The 22477-nt window shown below is 43.9% G+C and overlaps 6 protein-coding genes across 6 annotated transcripts; 5 read left to right on the plus strand and 1 right to left on the minus strand.

Moving 5' to 3' along the window:
* Positions 1-206: 206 nt before the first annotated feature.
* BJ212DRAFT_1304388 (uncharacterized protein) lies at positions 207-1052 on the plus strand (the record flags this gene model as incomplete). Its single annotated transcript, XM_041333587.1, has 5 exons — positions 207-252; positions 311-322; positions 465-536; positions 743-846; positions 909-1052. The coding sequence occupies 5 exons, from the start codon at positions 207-209 to the stop codon at positions 1050-1052; spliced, it is 378 nt and encodes a 125-aa protein (XP_041186797.1).
* Positions 1053-2836: 1784 nt separating this feature from the next.
* BJ212DRAFT_1548357 (uncharacterized protein) lies at positions 2837-7970 on the minus strand (the record flags this gene model as incomplete). Its single annotated transcript, XM_041341889.1, has 18 exons — positions 2837-2858; positions 2936-2954; positions 3055-3504; positions 3942-4253; positions 4317-4481; positions 4907-5505; positions 5582-5592; positions 5660-5675; positions 5711-6252; positions 6302-6364; positions 6521-6646; positions 6734-6789; positions 7149-7265; positions 7315-7410; positions 7536-7576; positions 7616-7666; positions 7762-7777; positions 7934-7970. 18 exons carry the CDS (start codon positions 7968-7970, stop codon positions 2837-2839), a joined length of 2739 nt encoding a protein of 912 aa, XP_041186798.1.
* Positions 7971-10629: 2659 nt separating this feature from the next.
* BJ212DRAFT_1304390 (uncharacterized protein) lies at positions 10630-11511 on the plus strand (the record flags this gene model as incomplete). The annotated part of the gene is made up of 2 exons (XM_041333588.1): positions 10630-10792; positions 10931-11511. The coding sequence occupies 2 exons, from the start codon at positions 10630-10632 to the stop codon at positions 11509-11511; spliced, it is 744 nt and encodes a 247-aa protein (XP_041186799.1).
* Positions 11512-13006: 1495 nt separating this feature from the next.
* On the plus strand, positions 13007-13369 carry BJ212DRAFT_1304391 (uncharacterized protein; the record flags this gene model as incomplete). Its single annotated transcript, XM_041333589.1, has 1 exon — positions 13007-13369. One exon carries the CDS (start codon positions 13007-13009, stop codon positions 13367-13369), a length of 363 nt encoding a protein of 120 aa, XP_041186800.1.
* A 3021-nt stretch (positions 13370-16390) lies between these two features.
* BJ212DRAFT_1252242 (uncharacterized protein) lies at positions 16391-16915 on the plus strand (the record flags this gene model as incomplete). The annotated part of the gene is made up of 1 exon (XM_041329725.1): positions 16391-16915. A coding segment is annotated over one exon (525 nt), but the record flags the coding sequence as incomplete, so codon positions are not given.
* Positions 16916-19662: 2747 nt separating this feature from the next.
* On the plus strand, positions 19663-20031 carry BJ212DRAFT_1226665 (uncharacterized protein; the record flags this gene model as incomplete). Its single annotated transcript, XM_041329461.1, has 1 exon — positions 19663-20031. A coding segment is annotated over one exon (369 nt), but the record flags the coding sequence as incomplete, so codon positions are not given.
* Between the last annotated feature and the right edge of the window lie 2446 nt (positions 20032-22477).

Below are 22477 nucleotides of genomic sequence, written 5' to 3' on the forward strand. Positions count from 1 at the left end.
TTGGGATTTCCAATGCAGACCAGTCGGTAGTGATTCAGCTTGGCCTCAAAGCTCTTTCACTGAGTAGAATGATAGATGTAGATCCTGAATCTAAGTATGTGCCATTAACTCAAGTGATTGCAATAACATTGAAAATAAAGCATGGACCATCTCCAATGCTAGAAAAGAATTAATTTGCCCCATGCTTAGGCCAGAATGCAGAAGCCATGCCACAACTTGCCATTCTCTCCTACTTGAAAATGGATAGTGAAGGTTAGTTTTGTGGTGGACACTATTCTCATCAGATTCAAATAGACTGAGAAATGTGTAGCCATGTTCAAAGGTGAGCAGGGGCTCAGGAAAGATGTCAGTTACTTCGGCGTCCCTATCCTGAGTTCTACCTCCAGATTCTCACTCAAAAATATCTCCTTCACTACTGAAGTCATACATATTCATATTGTCTTGTTCATGATCTGTGACCATAGGATCATGGCTGGGTGGGAGAATCAAGTCAAGCTGGATCAAATATTCTAGCCAAGTATTACACCCAGAACAAGGTTGGCTCATATGACAAGCAACAGAGGTATGGTCCTTGAACTCTTTCCTGCAAGAAGAACAGCAAGCTGGCATAATGCCAGGATTGTAGACTAAGAAAAGACAAGGTCAGAATTGACCAGCATTTTCTGGAATCTACACTTACATTCTCTCCTCATATTTCCTGAGTCATCAAAATTTGACATTACCACTCTGTGATCATTGTCAGCAAGTGCTTCCTGCTCCCTACCTTTCACCCATTTTGGCTCTGACAATAATCACAGTGATGGACTGTTCACCAGTATTAGTGACCTATATGATGTCCTTGAAGCAGTCAGTTCTATGGCAAGTTGATCTCATCCATCAGTTCCTCAATACACCCCACATTTCAATAGTCTGTCCACAAACTGTCAGACTCCAAGGCAAACTTGGTCATGGATGTTGTCAGAGCAAAATGCAAAATTTTCTTCACTCAGAAGATGCTTGCAGATTGTATACTATGGGAAAATGAGGTGTTTACTAGCTTACTCAAATTCTGAGCAGAAGCCACTGAAAATAAAGTAGATGATACTGACCTTGGGTGTCATATGCCATTCCGGACTCTCAACTCTAAATCCACTTCTCCGGATATCTGGATCTGAGATCCAGATCTCAAATGATCTGATCTATCTTTATCTCCCTTCTGGAATCCAAACCCTATATCAGTGCCCAACTCCATTTAGACTGCCCCTGTCTCTGGACTCTGGTTATCCATGTTTCCCTTTTGATTATTGATCTGTTACATACATTTCATTTCCAGTGTTCATTATTTGTGATCTGTCCTACTTACTAATAGACTCTGCATATGCTTCATACATAGCCTTTATGTTTGCTGACTGATTCCTATATGATACCTACAGTATATAAACCTCCTGTAGCTCTTGGAAATACTCCAGTTTGAATATCATCTTAGTTCCTGCTCATTCCTGTGTCCTCTGGACTCGAGATAAGTCTCTTGTCATATTCCAAGTCTTAGGATTGCATCCTAGACTACATTTCCAACTCTACCTTAAGGGTAGTCCATCCTCTGTTAGTTTCTAGTCTGGACTTTGTCCAGATTAGTCTTATCTGCTTGCCAGGTAACATCCGGACGTCCGTCGGATTTATCTCACATTTCAGATCCAGACGTCCGTTATCTGCCCTAGTCAAAACCCGGAAACTCTGGACGACTGTTCTAGCCCCCGGAAATTAAGGGCACATACTTGGGAAAGGGGCACAGCATATGAGCTGAGGCCAAGCCCTTGTGATCTGACCCCCTTGAGCACGCAACCTTAACATTGGGCTGGGATGTATGAGGATCATCTTTAAGAAGCACAGCTGGTCTCATCTCTCTCTAAGTCATGCATTATTGCAAAGACAGGATCAGATGAGTTCATTTGGTAGGTGTAATATCATCTTTTGTGATGTCATTGTTATAATATTATCAGATCTCAAAATCCTGCAGAGCCAGCAACCCACAATAATTCTTGATTGACCACTTTGTTTCATACTCATCATATAGCTGTACTATGTCCTTGATACATTTATGAACCATATAGATATGTAGTTCTACACCTAGTATGTTTATATGTTGCCTGTTGTCAAGAATGAAATTTATTTTGCATTTGAAACATTGTTAAACAGCATTGAATTAAATAAGTCAGTGTCATCTTTCAGAGGTACTCCACTTGCTTCAAAATCAAGTCACTTACACTGTATCCATACTTTAAACAACTGCAATTGCTGTGAAGTCTGGCAAAGTATGAGGCTTAACATCCTGTGAGCTTTGTCAGCACTGTATGTTGCTGTGCAGTCTGATAACATATGGGGCTGTATATCCTGTGAGCTCTGTCAGTACTGTGCACTACTGTGAGAAAATATCGAAAATGTCAATCTCTGTGGAGAAAATAGTGATTTACTGATGGAGGATGAGTGACTTGAGGTTGTGAAGGAAGCTCTTGCCCAGAAAATCCTCAAAGTCAAAATCAAAACATCAAAGTCAAGCTTCTCAACATCAAGGTCAAAATCAAAATATCATGGTCTAAGCTCAAGATAAGTTTTGCAAAGCAAAAAAACAATTTGTCCAGTACGGTCCCTTATACTTTCAGTTCAGAACCAAATCTGGTGCCAAATTGCAGGGTTTGAAACTGAGGACGACCACTGGTACTAGAGCATGGAGCCAAGGCACTTGCAACCTTCAAGACCCAGCCCAAGGAGAACACCACATTGGCTCAGGCAGAACATGATGTATTTCAACATCTATGCCTTCATAGTTTGCACTTATATATTTTCAAGCTGCAAACAATCAAGATTGTGTCCCAAGCCCACTGCAAGCACAAGACACACATACAGAACATAAGCACAACTCCTACTTTCCTGATACATGATTGTCTACACCACTTACATACCTATATGCATTGAATCTACCACATGCCTCAAAGATAAGACTTGAAATTAATAATGAAAACACAAAGATACCAATTGAATGCAACCTTCCTATACACAAAATGTCTCATGACTCACCCAACCTTGGCCTCTTGCCACCTGCATCCTGTGAGCCCCTGAACACCCCAACATAGACTGCTGAAGCATCCTCTTGCAGATATGGATGCTTCCTCACCACAGTTTTGTTCTGGTCTAGCCACTGACAATAGGATGATGGGTTGGAGAGGTTACCACTAGCTGCACACTGCTGACTGGACTGGGAATAACCCTTCACAGTTGATGGCAGAGGGATCACCAAAACATGATCGAAAATTCCATTGTTGACATAGGGTTGATGATGTGCCATGCTATGTAACACCCCTGGTGGGAGTGCCTTGCTCATTTTTGGCGGGATCTTGAAATTGCTGTCCTCATTGATTACTGCATGGGTGGCCTTCCATTCAGCCAGCATCACTTGAGGGTGGAAGTGTTCAAGACCCACAGGAGTCTTGTCACTCAGAAGTGATTTGATTGCAGCCTCAACTGCTTCTATCATTTGATCATGTGTAACTCAGTCTCCCTCCCCCATGTCTCATAAGGTAAGTAGCAGACTCTTGATCACATCACAGTTGAAGTAGCTGCTTAAATTAGCCAGGATTTTCTTCTCAAAGTGAGGGCAGAACATCTCTCATTTGCAGTGCACAGCCTCGAGATCAGTTGGGTCATGCAACTGAAAGATCCAAGCTATGTTATGTTTCTCATCCTGAATGTCTTTGGCATAGAAAGGGCACTTGAACCAGATGCAAAGGGTGGTGAAGGATATGAAGAGTATTTCAAGATCATGCCAGTATTGAATTTCCAGCTGGCAATCCATGAGCCAAGCAACCATCATGTCCAAGCATACAAAAGGCCAGGTACCCTTTGCAAAAGGTCAGCTTGATGCTTCGAAGTTCTTATGATTTACACCATAGCATTAGAAAGTTGACCATTTTTCTTTCTCAGAGTTTCGTTCACCCAGTTCAGGGGAGGGTTCCCATGCATTGCACCATGAATGAATGTCTGAGTGTTCAGACATATAAGGGTGCCATCCACACATTCCCACAGGGGAGGAATAGTGTAGGTAGCAAGAGAAGTGTCAGCAAGCACATCAGGTGTAGGGTGAAGACAGTGACACATATTATCTTCTTCACTGCCATTGACAACCTCTTGCAGTTGCGCTTCCCATTTTATGGGTTCAAAAACTTCAATATCTTCATGGGTCAAGTCAACAAACTCCCCTAATCCTGAACTTTCAAGTGCTGCAAAACCCCAGTTGATCAGCAACCCTCAATGGATTGGGTTACAGAGTTGCCCTGGAGTACAGTCCCAGATATTTCGAAGTTCTTTGGATACCCATTCCCTTTCCACAGGCCAATCCAAACACCTTTGAGATACAATCATAAAGTTCCACAGGCTCATGTCATGATGGAGAATAGAATAGGATCCCTTGCCAGAATTTGCTAAGACACTACTAGCTTGCTTGTGCACTGAGAAATGTCAGCATCAGTATTATCTTCAGATAAGTTGCAAACACTTGCATTCCAAAAGGTTCCTTAGGATGCAGAGCAACTCCAAGAGACTGGAAAACCAGTAGATAGGAGTGCCAATGGGGTATATGTAGCTCCAAACATGACTGCATGTGATGAAGTGACAATTTGTTGTGTGACCCTTCTGGTCATTGTCAACGATCTGTGGTGTATGTGAAATTGAAGCCATGGCAGATGGTGATGGAGAATGTCATCCCTTCCCCTTCCCCTTGGCCAATGCCTTCAATTCAGTCTTAATCTTCTCCACTAGCAGTATGGAAAGAACCTGTTTGAGCCAGGGAATATAGGATGGCTCATGGTTCTTCATCTTCACTTCCAGGTTGTCCTTCTGGTACATGATTTGTGTAGCATATGGCAACACTCACAACTCCACACACCCCACCAAGAGCAGATATACATGGTATTGTCAATGAACTGAGGTTGATAAACCACAGACATTGGGGGGATGGGTGGGTTGGGAGCTGGCACAGGCCTTTCGTCTAAACACCATGAAACACCCTGAACTCCCTTGGCATGAAGGAGCTGTAAAATAGAACCTTCACTCAGTGCTTCCTCTCTGTCTTCCTCCCAAGAGTTCTTGGAGATGATCCTGAAATTTTCATCTCCAGGTTTCATGCCAGGAAGACTCATGTATTGCATGCCTCCATCGCTGTAGAAATTGGCAACTACCTCTGAGACGACCTTCAGCAAGTGGATGGTCATTCTGCAGCTGTTTATCCTGCCTGTCACATGAAGTACCAGCTGCACTTCAAGATCCTGGAGGCCCAGCCTGTCACAAGCTAGGTCTAACCTCAGCCGACGAGATGCTCCAGACCCACTGATACTGGTATCATAGCCAATGTAGTGTCTCTCAGCAAAAGATATACCCAAAATGAGCTGATAGAAAAGAAGGGCTTGTGTGTTGATATTGGTAAATGGTGCTGTGATAGACCCTCTGTGATCATACACTGTAACTAAATCGATCCTACAATATGCAGATCTGGAGGGCAAACCTAATGAAAGTTATTTTTAAATACAATTGGCAGGGAGGATCTTCATACCTATGATCGTCCTGAACATTAAATAACATTCAGGCACATTCAGCTATTTATCCCAAGGAAGCTCTATGATCCACACACTCTCCATTCTTTATTTCTACAACACACCAGTCATCATGTGCATCTCAACACCTGACAAAGATGTCAGGTTTGTGACTCTCCAAACAACCCAACAATGCATCTCTGTCGCTGGCAACCCAAGTCCACACTACAAAATTGGTGCTGATGAGCTCGAGCATTTTGAGTATGATGATCTCTATGAAGGTTGCAAAGTTGTGTTCTGTATCTTTGAGGTACTCTTTCTTGAAGTCAGGAGCATTAGCTCTGGATGTCCATTGTTTCTTCTCCTCAGAATAATAGCCAAGATCGCAGAGCTGTTTGAAAAGAGCCTGAATGGTGGACATAGGGGAAGATGTGGTTGTTGAGGATGAAGGAGATTTCAGAGTGGCTAAAGGTGCTAAAGGGAATATAACAGCATCAGGAAACATGCATTTGAGCAAAGCCCTGGGTGGACAAAGTGACACCCCTAATGTGAAAGGTGGATGCAGTGGATTGGTGTGCAGATGGAGGTCCATGCCAGAGGCAATGGAGTCAGTATCCACAGCAAAAGGTTCGGTATCCTTATGAGCAGCCTTTTGGAAAACTGATCGCTTCACTTTCAGGATGGGATATGTCTACAAAGTCAGCTTGGCATGAAAGGACATTGAAAATCACACAGCTCACTGAAAGTGAACTTTGTTGCATATTGATATTTTGCTTGTGAAACATTTCACAAATTTGTGCAGGCTAGTCTGCAAGGTCATAGAGTGTGACGTCTATTTAGTGTTGACATGAGTGGGACAAGCATTACTATTGGAATACGCCATGGGTACTACAGAGCTCAATGGTCTCTGTTGCTGGTATGAATAAGCCTGTCAACTATAAATTCTATTTGCAACTCACTTTAGTTTCTCCCCAGGTCATGGCAATGAATATGGAAAGAGCAGCTGAAGATGGGGAGAAAGCACATGCAGGTGAGCTTTGATAGAATTCCCCCTTCAAGTTGATCCTCCCACCAGAAAACTGGGCCTACACATGGTTTCCCTATATTGATTAGGGTCTTGCTTCTCACTCATTGGTTCATGGTATTTGGCCATATGTAGTACCTTCACTGACTTTGGGGTGTTGGAGTGTCCATACCGGTACAAACTTGAAACATTGAATGTGGAACCCTGGGTTAATAGTCTGATTACTAGGGTTCTTCCACATGCATGTGAACTCCTTTCTTATTAGCTTCATTGTTCTTCCACTCAGTGTCTCAGACTAAACTCAGATGAAGGACTAATCATGAGCAAATTATCAATGGCCCAGCACTGGACAATGTTAATGATGTTTTCTGTAGTGCAAGACCACAAATGTGAGCTGAACAGGCTTAAGCATTGTCAAAAGTGGACTCGTCTGGTGCTGGGCATGGGATTTGTGCTGTTCTCCATGAAATTTTCATGGGCCTCTGGCTCTACCATGTATGAATGAGTTAGTGAGTTGATGGTCTTGCTGCAAAAATGAGACCTGGAGCAGAAGCTTGAATAACATTCAATGAGGTGGAGAGCAAGGAGGCCCTCAGCAACAGACCAGATAATTGTGCCCCTAAAATTGGATCCCAAGCAGAAGCTCAGAAGGCAGAGAGCAAGGAGATCCCATGTGGACACTTAAATCAAAACCAGTAAGAGATCATGTCACCCATTTAGAATACTTACAACCTTGAACACACTCATTCTCAGAGTGACCAGTAGTGCCTCTGTCCAATACCAGCCAGATCCATGATATCATTCCAGTGCCTTGAGAATGACCACCTGTGAAACCACCAATCAATTGAACATCCTCCACAGTTAGTGGCTACTTCAACAGTAAAGGAACTTCTGGTGGGTCTGGGACAGACAGTGAGATTGACATGATTAGAACAGAACACAAAACACACAGTTCAAGGAAGTCTCCTGGCGCAGGGGGATGTTCATCACACTAAAAATATAAGCATAAACTCCAAAAATATAAACATACCAGTTGAAATGATGACACCAATAGTCACTCTGCGACAGCATCCATGTGAAGCTAAAGTTAGTATGACAATACAAGCTACACAAGGAAGAAGAAACAGAATGAAGTGACAGTCAGCCAAGACAGGCACATGCAGTGTTAGGACTTACAAAGTGATGTTGAAACCTGCATACATTGGCTGGATGCCACATGGAGAGCATAGCAGGCACCATGACAGTAGTTAGAAGGTAACTTGAAGATCAAAAAAGGGACTCAGTGCATGAAAATAGTGTTGGGACTGTGGTAGTCACAGTGCAGAGGGTCTGCATCTTGCAGGCGCACTATGGACCCTACACAGATGTTCAACGAGGTGGGACATGATGTTGTGAATGATCGTGGTTTATCCAGAGGGTCCTGGGAGGGACTGCACAAGCATCCAGGACTCAGAGGAAGCAAGATTGTTTAGGTATGTGCTATATTTAGATCCTCCATGAGGCCAGGTCTCTTAGACCTAACATAACATAATAACATTCTATAGGGTCTGAGAGACTGTTACATAATAGTCCCAAGAAGTGCTGTTTGAGGTATGCCTGCTTTGCCCTCAGAAAAAATGGGCCTTGTGCAGCCACAGTCATTGAATTACCTCACAGATAAACCTGCAAAAACAAAGTTTTACTCCTGATTAATATCTGTGAACATAACTCAACTTATGTCACTTAACTACCTTAGTAACCAGGTCAGCTGGAACAGGATAAGCTCATCAAGTGAGTTCTGGGCCTGTGTACAGTGGCCGTCCTGAACACCCACCTGCAGTGTGGTATGGAAGCAGGCATTACAGACACTGCAGTTTGTTTAGCAGCTGGAATATCTCAGATCTAAATCTGTTTATCATGTATCAAAATGTTCTATGTACAATATCAATCAGGGTCTCTATCAGATCTAGAGTTTGCATGCAGCTGGCCCAGTGTGTAACTGTGTAATATCGTCAAACTCATTATGTCCATATGTTACTAATGACTGATCGACCTGGTTACATAACATACAAGATGTGTTCAAGAGCGCCCACTTAGGCCAAAGCTTCAAATGTTTTGTTGAGTGTCTAACTAACTAACTAACTAACTAACTTGGTTTAGTAGCTGTTTGCATTTCCAATTTCTGTGTGATGGTATTATTATGTATGTGTTTGTATCAGGAACATGACTTTCAAACCACATTCACAAATACATGTTGTGCAGTCGAAATAGACTCAATTGCTGCAGTCAATAGAGGACCCTTAGGAGTTCAAGTCAGAGTGGCTGGGAGTTAATTAGCAACTCAGAAGTGGGTAAGTATTATTGTGCTGCTTTACATGGTGGTAAGAACCATGTTGCTCAAAGGAGAGAGACTGACTCAGAGGGGCTTGGCCTCAGCTCATACGCTGTGCCCCTTACCTGAGTATGTGCCCTTCATTTCAGATGAGGTCCAATGATGGTCTGACAAAGTCCAGAGAACTTCTGGAGGCTGGATACTCTGGTGGAGAGTGCTAGAGGACTTCCGGAGGAGTGCAGGAAACATCCAGAGGAGCATGGGAGAGTTCCGGAGGAGTGCAGGAAACATCCAGAGGAGCATGGGAGAGTTCCGGAGGAACGCAGGAAGTGTTCAGGAGAGTTCCCACTACAAGGTAATACTTCTACAGGAAACAGGATGGAAGGATGGGAGGTCCAAAGGTCTGGAGGACAGGAGGACAGGAGGACAGGAGGACAGGAGGACAGGATGATGGAGGACAGGAGGACAGGAGGGCAGGATGATGGAGGACAGGAGGACAGGATGTCCAGAGGTACAAAGGACAGGATGTCTGAAGGTACGGAGGGCAGGATGTCCAAGGGTTAGGAGGACAGAATGTCCAAAGGACAGGATGCCCGGAGGTACAAGGGACAGGAGGTCTGGAGGTCCAGAAGAAATATGGGCTACATCAGATGAAGTCCAATGTGGAAACAAACAGAGGTAGACTACCCTAAGGTAGAGTTGGAGAGACAGGGATTGGACCTAAGTCTGGAAAGAGGGTAAGTGCTGGAAAGGCAGAGCTCCAGCCTAGGGAATCAATCCCTAGGCCTGATGGGTAGGACAGACTTAGGTGGACCAAAGTCTGAGAGAGGATTGGGCAAGTCTAAGTTGAGGGAACAGGATCTAAGATGATATTCAAACTAAGGAAACTACAGGAGTATCTACAGGAGTTATATACTGGACAATATCTGAGGGGATCAGTAAGCAAAGGAGCAGGGTTATGTACAAGCATGCAGAAACACATTAGTAAGTAGGACAGAACATAAGTAAATGAACTCGGAGATGAAGACTCATACAAGGATCAATAAGCAAGACAGAACAGGAGGTAACCAAAAGCTGGAAAGATAGAGATGCCTAAATGGGGATAGGTGCAGGATCTCAGACAGAGGGTGGGAATAGGTCCAGTGTTAATATCTGGAGGTCTGGAGATCTGGGGATCCAGAAGACAAGGTGGATACAGGACTGGAATATGAGAAGGTGGATATAGTCCAGAATCCAAGATGAGGTGAAGTCTGGATGTCTTGCTGGATGGAGTGTGCATAGGGTGGATGGGACAGGGTGGTACGGATCAGGCTAGCAGTGGAGATCTGATGGTCTGGAGCTCAGGGGTAAATCTGAAGTGTAGTTGATCCTGCTGAGGTATGGAGCACACAGCAGAAGGGGATCTGGGAATGAGTTGGATATGAAGTGGGGTCTGGACGTAGGCTCAGAAGGCGTGGGAATATGATGGAATGTGGGTCCAGATTGTGGAATATGACATATGGGCACAGATATTAAACAAGATTAGGATAGGATGCACAAAAGGTTCCACATGGACTCTCTGAGAGTATCCTTGGCCCTTTGAGTTAGAAAGAAAGAAATCTTTAAGCAAGATGTACAGGTGCCAGATGTTTATAATGCAGAGTGCACTAGCATGATTCCTCTCATCCCCCCCTCCTCTCTGGTCTTTTCATTGCAATTTGTGTCCGTCCTCACTGTCATTACAATTTCTTGCTATGCAATACCCAGATGATGCTGATGATCTTACCCAACTAACAATGGAAGACTTTGTTGGCCATTCTCAACATCTGTTCCAGCAGGTGCCGTCCAAGGGCGATCTTCAGTCAGAGGTTGATTTTATCCATTTCATGTTGGCAGGTAGCGTTGGGCCACAGGCAGGTGAGGAACTCAACCAATGCCACATCAGTCTGAATTGCTTGTAAGGCATTCCCCCCCTTCCTAACACCACAGTTACTCATGACCTTGACTTGGCCATTGGAGTATCTCATACCTTACCTTATACTAGCGCACTGGCAGTCTGGCCCCTTACTCCTTTCAAGGAGACATTGAGAAAGGACAATCATATCAAGAGTAAGGCATATGATGCTCAGGCAAGACATATACTTATCATGAAGTTATACATGCTGACCATGAACCAGGGCACTGAGATTTGTGTTCCTATGCATAAGATTCCCAATGTAGCCTTAGGCAAAGTTCAACAAAGGCACACCCCTAGGCTCTATAGTGCATCCTCACTTGGAGTAGAAGTGTCTCAAGTGGACTTGGCCCTTATTTGTGACCATTGCCTTCATCCTATGATGGCTAAAGTGATCCTGGAATCAACTGACCAATGGCTTGCCTCCTATGCTACTGCATACACCCAATTCAGGAATTGCTTCAGGACACTCACATTCAGCAGCATCAACATTCCATGGTACAGGTTGGAAGATGTCACACAGATCTTGCTAACCAAACTTGGGGATGAAAAGCCTGCATTCAAAGATGCCTATTTTGTGCACAAGCTGAGGGGGATGAAGAATGCCACCATACACAATGGGAGTGATGAATATGAGAGACAGCTAGCTTTCAAAGACATGTCCGAGCATGTCGATGTTTGAAACTTGGTTGCACAAGACTGGCAGGTGGATGTTGCACTCGCCATTGGCATACCAGGGCATGTTGTCACCTGGCACAAGTCCTGTCACCAAGAGCTCCTGAATCATCTCATGCCCGATGCACCCATACCACACATTGATCACCTAATTAAGAATAAAGGCAATTTTCACCTTGATCACGTGTTGCAGGTCAAAGAATTTGCCAGCTTTCATGCAAACACAGCCAATGTTGCAGGTAGAGGTAGCATATTGTACATGCAGGCATATTGCACTTTGAAGAACATGACATACCAACTGAATCCTGGAGTATTCTGCTGATGTCAAGCTAAGGAGCTTCTACAAAAGGAGATGGAAGAGAAGATTGTACAGGACCTGGATGTCATGAGTGAGGTCTTTTTTGAATGCACTGGCAAACAAGAGGACATGGCAGGTCGTGATGGTTGTGCCTGTTTAGAGATTCAAGTTACACTAGACAAGGTCATGGGCTTGCTGTCTGCTCTCCCTGAGGATCTTATTGGGCATTCTGTGGTCGCCATTGACAGACAACTGTGGTAGTGAGTGCATCTGGATGATTTCCTTCTGCTCCCTTGAATTGATTTGTCGTCCCAGGCTGTTCATTTATTATTATCTGGCTGCAATCTGCCTTGTCCTCATGAACTTGACAAAGGCAGATGGCAGGATACATTCCATGGACTCCATACTGGCATTGGGAGCAGTTTGCATTTACATGATCAACGTGTGCTTCATGCATTCTGCTGAGGAATTTGGATGGGAGGGCCTGATTGAGAGATCTTGTCAACAGGTGCTTGAAGACCCTGATGATGGCATGGATGACAAAGACACCCCTACCATGCCCATTCCATATGATTGTGGCACATTCTTCATCTGCAACATTGTGCTCAACAGGAACCCAGTGTTTTTTCAAATTCCTGTGCAATGCATGTTTGATGCAGATTCTATGGCTCGCAATTATTATAAAGCATCCATGGATGACATCTATGCTTTGTTTACTTGGAGCACAGCTCCAGTTAGCAAGCACCTCCCTAATCCAGATTGAATACAAAATTGCAAGAAGTGGAAGACTTATAATGTTGACAATATCAGAGAGCTTGATCAACAGCACTTGCACCTTGACACAGAGATTCAAGGTGTTTGTATCAAGCCTGCTGTTTGCTTGGGGGGCAGGGATGTGGACTTGTACGTTGTCAATGGGGGTAATGAATGAGAGTTTAATGGGACAGGTGACAATGAGGAAGGTGAATGCATGGCTAACAAGTGAGCTGCCAAAATTTATGAGCAATTTTTCCTTGACATCATCAAGGAAGTGCCTAACCAGAAATCTGCAGAGCTTGGATCATACCTCATGATCCCTGTTAACATGTGGTGCGAGCTGGTGCAGCCAGAGCTCCTACAGACCATGGAACTTCCATTCAAACTAGCTCAATACTGTGTCTGCATGCTGGGGCAGTGGGAGATGCACTTCAATTAACTTTTCCCCATGACTTACAACACAGCTGCTAAGAGTCCTGGTCATCAAAACTATGGGAAATGTACATACTACAGCGATTACCTTGCTCTTGTGCATATCATATCAGGCAAGGCCCTCGACAGGACCAGGTGGGTGCTGAGGGTTGAGTTTGACAAGCTTGTGTGGGTGCCATACACTCAATGGGACCACATCTGGTCAACCAGAAAAATGGACACATCCACATGGAAGGCACTTCCTTCTGGGACAAAAGGAGGCCCATTGGTTGGCATCAACCTGAGGTGCACCCAGGAACAGGTCACCCTGTGGGTGTTTGAGCAGCCTCATGAGGGTGACCAGCTTGTGGCAGACTCTGAGGGGGAGATGGAGGATTGAACTTACCCATATCTAGTATACCATAGACACACCATTAATTGGGACTTTTCACTATGGATATCCTTTGGACTAACACCAGTAGACACCAGTAGTTTGTTGTCTTTGCTTGGCTCAACTTATTCGCCATCTGTAATGAGATCACCAGCAGAATCTTACTGCCACATCCACATTTGTCAAGAGTTTTAACACCCCTACAATTAATGTCCAGCATTCAACTTGGAACACTTGTTACAATTACTGCATAGGCACCACTTGGACCTAATCTACTCATATACAGCAACACACAGTTTACAGTTGCTCAAGCTATTTGTAGTCTGCATTCTATGTGTTAATTACTGTCATGATGCCTTTCTTGCCAGGTGATTCCAAGTGTTTTATCTATCTCATGTTCAATGGGAAGATAGTGAATATCCAACCCCAATTGATGTGGGATATGGTGGTTTGTGATGTGGGTATGGTGAGTGGCAGGGGCCTAAATTAAGGAAGCAAATGTTTGAAGATCAAAAATGATAAAACTAGGATTGCATACCTCAATGGTGCCAGCAAGAAGGTAACCATAGTGGGGTAGACCAGTTGCAAAAGCAGGATCATTGACAGCTTCAAATGGGTCCAAAGCACATATATCTTGTGCCAATAAGTGTTCACTACCTTCTTGGGGCAGAATTCTGTTAGCAACAGGCACAGGACTGGCCATTGGGAGCCAATAGCTGCCAATAGTCTGGCATTGTATCAACATTGAGGAGAACACACATGGTGAGCATTGGACCAAAGGTGATGAAGAACCAGTGATGAGAGCTGGATATTTGAAGCAGAGGATGATCTGCTCAGGGATGGCATCAATCTCAACATGTTCTATTTACATTGAAGGAGAGACCACTACTGTAACTGCATTTAGGAGGATTAAATACAGATGAGATGTACTTTCTGCAATATACTCATGTATTATGTGTTGCAACAAGTCTTACATTCAACTTTCATGGGCACCACGAAGTCGAGTACAAGATCACCACAAGAAAAAAACTTGGTGATGTGAGGAAGCAAGAAAATGAGATGCCAAGGTAAGCGCTACAGTATGCACCTGTAGTGAACATTAATTTCTGAACAATTGTTAGACATAACAGGATGTGCAGTGGGCTGTGAGGCATAGAAATGACTGTAGTGGGAATGCACTGTGAAAGAATTAATTTGTGCCCATGCTGTTGGTACAAATCTTAGGATTTGGAGTGAGGAATGGGTCTGGGAGATCCCAAACTCCCATGATTAGTGGGAAAAGGTTCTTCATTGCAACAAACGTGCATTTCTCTGCAAACACATGCCTGCAAATATATTTCCTAATTTCCAACCATGTGAATCAATTAGCTCAGCTGGAACTGTACAGATCCTTTGATCTGGTTGTCCTGTTTTGATGTGGTCTTCTTGTTTCTCTTGCCTCCCTACTTTGTCTGTCTCTGTCATTCTGCTCCACTTGTCTTGGACAATTGTCTGTCTTGCTTCTATTATTGCATAGTTTGTTGCTCATTAAATGTGTGTATCTTTTGTCTTCAATTGATGTTGTCTGTTATAGTCTGACTCACATTTCCACAGGTCCTTTATTGCCATCTCTCTTGCCTCCCTACCCAGTATGTCTCTGTCATTGTGATTCCTGTTATCTATTGCAGTCCATCTTACATATTCATAGGCCATTTATTGTGAAGCTTCTGTGCTGTGTTCCATGGGTGCTTGCAGAACACTCCTGCCCTTATGAACTTGTTCCTCATGATATAACTGCTTATCCTGTCTACTATGATGCTCTTTAGTATCCTGAATATCATACCTCTCACTTTGAAACTCCTCATATATTTTGTTCCTGGCTCTTGTCATCTCTTCAACACCATCATGAATCCTGCCCTGCTTGTTCCTTGCCATTTTCTGGCTGTGTTGCCTTTGATGGTGTATCTGTGATCATTGATCAGAGCAATACATCTGTTATTATGTCTCCTGCCAAGTTTGAGAGTCCCAGTTATCATCACTGCAATGTTTTGCGCAAGTTGGCATATGCTTCTGCACACAGTGTAGCTTCCTGTGTTACATTTCAGTTGGATCAGTTTCTGTCATGGCTTTCCTATGCTGACAATACATTGTTGCATATACTCTCTTCCCTTTCCATCCCCATCCTTGCCCAGTGTAGCTTACTGCTTGGGTCCAAAGTCAAGCATGCATCCAAGGCCAAGCATGTGCAGCACATCCTATGATCCTTTCAAACTGTCTGCTCCGAGTTCAGTGCTTTATCGCCTGTTTCTGCTGTTGATCAACTGTCAGATATTGAGTTACCCTTGCCATGTGGGTGCTCCCTGTTACCTCTCCTTTCTGTGCACTTTGTGAATATTTTCAGTGCTGGTGTAACCAATGTATTGCAGCATCCACCCCCTGTGTCTTATGTGGTTCTATCACCACCTCTTTCTCGGATTCCATGGATGTCTCTTTCAACTGAAGTGCTTGTGTGATGTTTGCACAAGCTTTCTGTGGATACTTTGTCAGATTCCATTTGCAGGCTGCCATTGAATGGCCGTCCCACACTGAATAGCTGATCCTGAACTAAGATGTGCAATGGCTTGGTTGTCCACATTCGTGCATGCACTTCATGTCTGCAGGCCTTTGGCTTCCATCTTGTAAGTGATGTGTGGCTCACTTATTACCTGTTTGAGCATCCATCCAACATTTCAGACTCGCATTATCTTGTCAGTATCCTCAAATTTGAATATGGGCCTTTTGTTGTTCACAGACTGTCCTTGGAAGATCCATCTCCTGCTGATTAACTCAAGTTGAAGCACCGCAGCCTCTGGTATGTGCCATTTGTGCACAATATGAATATGATTGTGAGCTGATTGTTATTTCATCTGACCAGCCATCAGTATTGAATCTGGAAAGCCTTTATATCCACAATCTCTTCATAATCACAAATGTATTGTTCAGCCATTGTCCATGGCCTTCTCTTTCGGCTCTCCACTTATTGATGGCCTGATGCTTCACAAGTCTGGTGTGTTTGTGGATGACACATTGGTTATTTGTCTTAGTATCTGTTCAGCATGCTGCATTGCCCTGTCCAAGCTTGACTGCATACTGTGCTTTGCATTGGCAAACAATCTCTACTGTGGTGAGCTGCCTGGCCATTTTCATGACTTGGCCTGGGTGCAGGAGAAAATTTGTGCCATCTATTGTGTGACTGCACATGTCACACGCTTGTTCCAGTCTTCTAATTCTTCTCAACCCAGAGTGTTTCATGGCAATACGTGTGCCCATGATATGAATATGGTTTCCACTGTGTTGGTCCTTCCTCATACTCCTGCAGATGTCAATGGTCTGCTGAGCATTATATTTGTAGGTCCTGGAAAATTTGACCCTGCTAAAGTTGGCTCAGTGTTCCATGTTTGCAAGCAGATGATTTGGCAGTTCCTCTTGTGGCTCAAACATCATAACAGGTTATATTCCAGTGTTGCACTTGACCTGGATATTTTGTCTTTGTATCCTGAGGATGATGTCCTCCCAGGCTTGTCTGACCATGTGATGGAGGATCATGAACTTGACGCAAACATGGTCTTTGAGCACAAAACAGCAGGGTTTTCTGTCCATCCCACAGAACTTTTGAACTGCAGTGATGGTGATATGCAGTTGGCCACAATTGACCACACCAATGACATCTCTGTGGTGATGTTAGAAAAAATGGGTGTTTCAGATCCTGAGAGCAATAAAATTAGTGGGCACACTTTTACTGCTGCAGCCCTCAGGAACTTGTACTCTCGCTCTAGCTTGCAGCCTGACCTTGTCATTCATCATGGTTCCCAGGTGATCAACAAGTACAATAACCCTGATCTCATCCCAGGTATGTACCCAACTCTTTTCCCTTCTGGTGTTGGGGGCTTTCAGGACAAGACAAGACCTACCACATTGTCCTTTTAGCAGCAAGTGCAGTATTATTTGAATTTAGCAGACTGCTCATTCCTGTCATATCCCACAATCCGGACTCACATTCCATAATATTCCCACGCCTTCTGAGCCTACATCCAGACCCCATATCCGACTCATTGCCAGATCCCCTTCCACTGTGTGCTTCACACCTCAGTAGGATCAACTCCACTCCAGATTTACCCCTGAGCTCTGGACCTCCGGATCCTCACTGCTAGCCTGATCCATACCACCCTGTCCCATCCACCCTATGCACACTCCATCCAGCAAGATATCCAGACTTCACCTCGTCTTGGATTCTGGACTATATCCACCTTCTCATATCCCAGTCCTGTATCCACCTTGTCTTCCAGATCCCCAGACCCCTGGACCTCCAGATAGTAACTCTGGACCTATTCCCACCCTCTGTCTGATATCCTGCGCCTATCCCCATTTAGGCATCTCTGCCTTTCCGGCTTTTGGTTACCTCCTGTTCTGTCTTGCTTATTGATCCTTGTACGAGTCTTCATCTCTGAGTTCATTTACTTATGTTCTGTCCTACTTACTAATGTGTTTCTGCATGCTCGTACATAGCCTTGCTCCTTTGCTTACTGATCACCTCAGATATTGTCCAGTATATAACTCCTATAGATACTCCTGTAGTTTCCTTAGTTTGAATATCATCTTAGATCCTGTTCCCTCAACTTAGACTTGCCCAATCCTCTCTCAGACTTTGGTCCACCTAAGTCTGTCCTACCCATCAGGCCTAGGGATTGATTCCCTAGGCTGGAGCTCTGCCTTTCTGGCACTTTCCCTCTTTCCAGACTTAGGTCCAATCCCTGTTCTCTCCAACTCTACCTTAGGGTAGTCTACCTTTGTGTGCTTCTACATTGGATGAAGTCCAATGTAGCCCCTATTCCTTCTGGACCTCTGGACCTCCTGTCCCTCATACCTCTGGGCATCCTGTCCTTCGGACATTCTGTCCTCCTAACCCTTGGATGTCCTATCCTCCTGTCCTTCATACCTCTGGACATCCTGTCCTTCTGTCCTCCATCATCCTGCCCTCCTGTCCTCTGGACCTTTGGACCTCCTATTCTTCCATTCTGTTTCCTGTAGAAGTATTACCTTGCAGTGGGAACTCTCTTGAACACTTCCTGCATTCCTCTGGAACTCTCCCGCACTCCTCCAGACATTTCCTGCGCTCCTCCAGAAGTCCTCTAGCACTCCACCAGAGTAGCCAGCCTCCAGAAGTCTTCTGGACTTTGTCAGACCATCATCGGACCTCATCTGAAATGAAGGGCACATACTCGGGTAAGGGGCACAGTGTATGAACTGAGGCCAAGCCCCTCTGAGTTAGTCTCTCTCTCCTTTGAGCAACATGGTTCTTAACAATTCCATTACTACCATTCTTATCTGTTTGTGGCTTTGAACATGATTCAGTGGCATACTGCTCATCTCAATACATTTTTCACTGTTTGCAATGCTCAATTTGATTCCATAGCAAGAAAACTTACCCAGGTCTCACCTGCTGTCCTCAACAGTCTTGTGTGGTGTTTGGAATAGGAGCATAAGCTATCTCAATTGAGTGCAGAAGAAAAGACAGCATTCAGTTTACTGAAAAACATTAATACCATTGCTGCTAGAATTCCTGGCTCTCAAGCCTCCAAGATTTCTGTCTGCAATGAAATATGGAGCTACTTCAGTTAATTTGGATTGCTGCACCTTTTTTCACTTTCAATCCCAGTGCAGCTCACAGTCCCATTTGTCAGGTGATGTATGGTGATATTTTGGTGGACCTCTCCAGTCAATTTCCTAGGTTGATTGCTGGCCATGAGCATGCACTCCATTTGGTGCATGACCCTGTGGCCGCCACAGATTTTTTTGAGTTGTCTTGGAGATGCTGTTTTGAACAAGCCAAGAAGTCTAGTGCTGCAGGTGGTATCTTTGGTCAGTTATGTGTATTTTATGGATCGTCTGAATATACTGAGCATGGCTCTTTGCATGGTCACTACCCCCTGTGGTTAGATGGCACAGCCAATCCTTCTGAAATACATGCCAAGCTACATGATGAGGATTATCAGAAAAAATTCTTTGATTTCTTTTATGATATAATCTCCCATCATCTACCAGATGTTGAGGTAGAAACTGACCCTAAATTTGATCTTCATGTGGAGCACACTCCTTGCCCTCCAATCCTGGCCTCTCAACAGAATCTCATATCAGACAAGATTGCAGAGTGAAATTCAGTTTTCCTTACAGATGTCAAGAAGTGCAGAGAGGCCCTGCAACACCACACATGTCACACTGTTTGTCATAAATACAGTAATGAAGGAAGTTGTTGATTTCTCTTCCTGCATGACATTGTCGATACCTCCTATATTGATCCTGACACCAACTCTGTTGTTTTTCAGTGCCATGATGGGACTGTCAATTATTTTAATCCCTACATACTTGTATTCTGTCGTCACAACCATGATCTCAAGTGCATCCTGTCCAGCAAAGCTGCAATGTTCTACATCTCTGACTATATTACAAAAATGGGCACTAAGACATATGAGATGCTGTCATTGCTCTCACATGCAGTTGCTCATCTACCTGATAATCTGACAGAGAATGGTGTTAAAGGTGGGGCCAAGATGCTGCTCCATAAATATTTGTTGCAGTTCAATCGTCAACAGCAAATTCATGTGCAACAAGTGGCACATTATGTCCGGGGCCTTGGAGATGGTATTCCTTCACATGTAACTGTGCCAATGTTATCATCATTACTACTCTCATATGTCAAAAAACATGAGGTACTAGAAGGACAGACACCCAATGATGACTTAGGGTATGAAACTGATTCAGATGGTGGTGACTCTGAAACAGGATACAACAATGAGCAGACTTGCATATACATTGCAACAACAAATACAGGTGACATTGTAGAGACCAATCAAGTTCAACATTATATTCACCATGCTGACACTTTGGAGGAGATATATTTTTATGACTTTTGTCGCTGTGTACACTTGCAGACCAAAGCAAGGAGTAAAGGTATCAAGAATACAAGTGAAACTTGACTTGGTGTGCTGCAGAGGCATGCACTGCAACCTTCCCATCTGTTAAGTAGTATACACAAATTGGTAGAACATACCAATGAGGATCATGGCAAATGTAATTGAGAATATGTGCTGAGAGTTGTTGGGATGTCCATTCCCCATGTGAATAATGTGAAGCTATGGGTGCTGTTCACACTGGCTCATTTCAAGCCATTCAGTGTTACCAACCCCTTGTTCCCCCCACCAGCACAATAGCAGAAACAATGTTTGTACCAATTCTTGCCACATAGTAGAATGGTTATGCACCACTGGGAGGCTGTTCATGAATGCGAAGACAAGAGAGATGCTGAAAGGTTATGGAAACAAGTGCTGTTGATGGGAGTAAGAAAGACACCTACAACAAATACTTTATCCTTGGATGATGGGCTTGACCTTGTGCTTCCAGATCCTCATGGTAGAAGCTCACAGGAAGACTTTTGTATGAACCAATTACTGCTGCTTCTCCAGCAAGCTGGTTGGTTGGGGAAGATTGCACCAATTTCTTCTGTAGTCCCTGTACCATAGTCTGAGTCAGTCAATGAATCCACAGGTGGTGAAGGCAATGATGAGGTGGTCAACAACACACCTATTGAATGCAACCTGAAGTGCCTGAGAACCTGAAACAATGAGATAAAAGCACAAGAGGTGAATGTTGCTAATGCTTGTTGCAATGCTTTGAATCCTGATCAGCTAGTGGAGCATGTACCAGTCTGGGATATGGACACTTATGCCAATGCAATGGCTCTTGATGTTGATGCTGGTCTGGGTTGCAATACAGAAAGTGCTGCAAACTCAGGAGATGCACTGTCCCATGAAGAAGTTATAACCAAGATCAGGAATAATTATCATCTTAATGAAAAACAATGGCATGCTTACTGGATCATTGCAGAGTACTTTGTAAAAAAATTCATACAAAAAGGCAATGATACTGATGGTGCCTTCCAGCTCACAATGTTAATGACAGGTCCTGGCAGTACAGGGAAGAGTCACATAGTGAACGCAGTGTGTACTGTCATGGAGTACTATGGGTATGGCCATATCATTCATTTCCTGGCACCAACAGGTTCAGCAGCTGCACTTATTGATGGGATGACAATTCATAAGGGTCTAGGCATCAAAATTAAGTCAGTAAACAAAGGTAAAGGCAACCGAGAGCCAGGAGAAAGTGCACAAGACTATTCTGTTATTGTCAGCATGCAGAATAAGTCTCAATTGTGCAACAAATGGAAAAATGTTGAGCTTCTGTTGGTGGATGAGACTTCCTTGCTAAGTCTTCAATTGTTAGATGAAATTGACCACACTCTGCATTTTGTGAAAGAAAGACCTGACTTATGGTTTGGAGGCATTGTTGTGATATTCTCCGGGGACTTCTTTCAGTACCAACCTGTGGGTGGAAGTGCATTGTATATGCCAATTTCACAGTATGCAGGGCAGACAGATGATGAGATTAACAAACAGTTAGGAAGGATGGCATGGAAAACAATTAACACCATTGTAAGCCTCCAGGAGCAACAGTGAATGAAAACTGACACTGAGTATGGTGATGCTGTGACTTGCCTTCACACTAGACAGTGCACATTCAAAGATCTTGAGCTGTTCAAATCCTGTGTGATTAAGTCCACTAATCATATTAATGGAGTGGACATGTCTGCATGTGGAAATCACAATGCAGTTGCCATCATAGCCACCAATGCAGTTCAAGAGGTATTGAATGCTAGAAAGGCTGAGAATTCATGTCCTGCACAGAACATTGTTCTTGCAAATGCATTAGATAAATGTTCCCATGAGTTGCTGACACTGAGTGACTGATTTCAATTGATTTGGTTGGACTTCAGCTCAGCTAAGGTTTCTCGTTCATTGCCTGGTTGAGGTTCTGTTTGACATATATTCTCCACTAAATGTCCTTTGGGCCTGACTCATGTTAATTGCATCCTTGTTGACTTTCCTGGATCCAAAGTCAAATTGACAGATTTGCCTGCAGGATGTTTCCCTATTGTGCCTGTGAGTTGGATTTTCACTACTTTGTTAAGAGATGATCAAGGTGTTGAGCACAAGATATGGATTACTCAACTTCAGTTACCAATACAGCCTGCATTTGCTGTGACCA

This window comes from Suillus subaureus (assembly GCF_016647635.1).
Source record: "Suillus subaureus strain MN1 chromosome Unknown BJ212scaffold_61, whole genome shotgun sequence".
NCBI lineage: Eukaryota > Fungi > Basidiomycota > Agaricomycetes > Boletales > Suillaceae > Suillus > Suillus subaureus.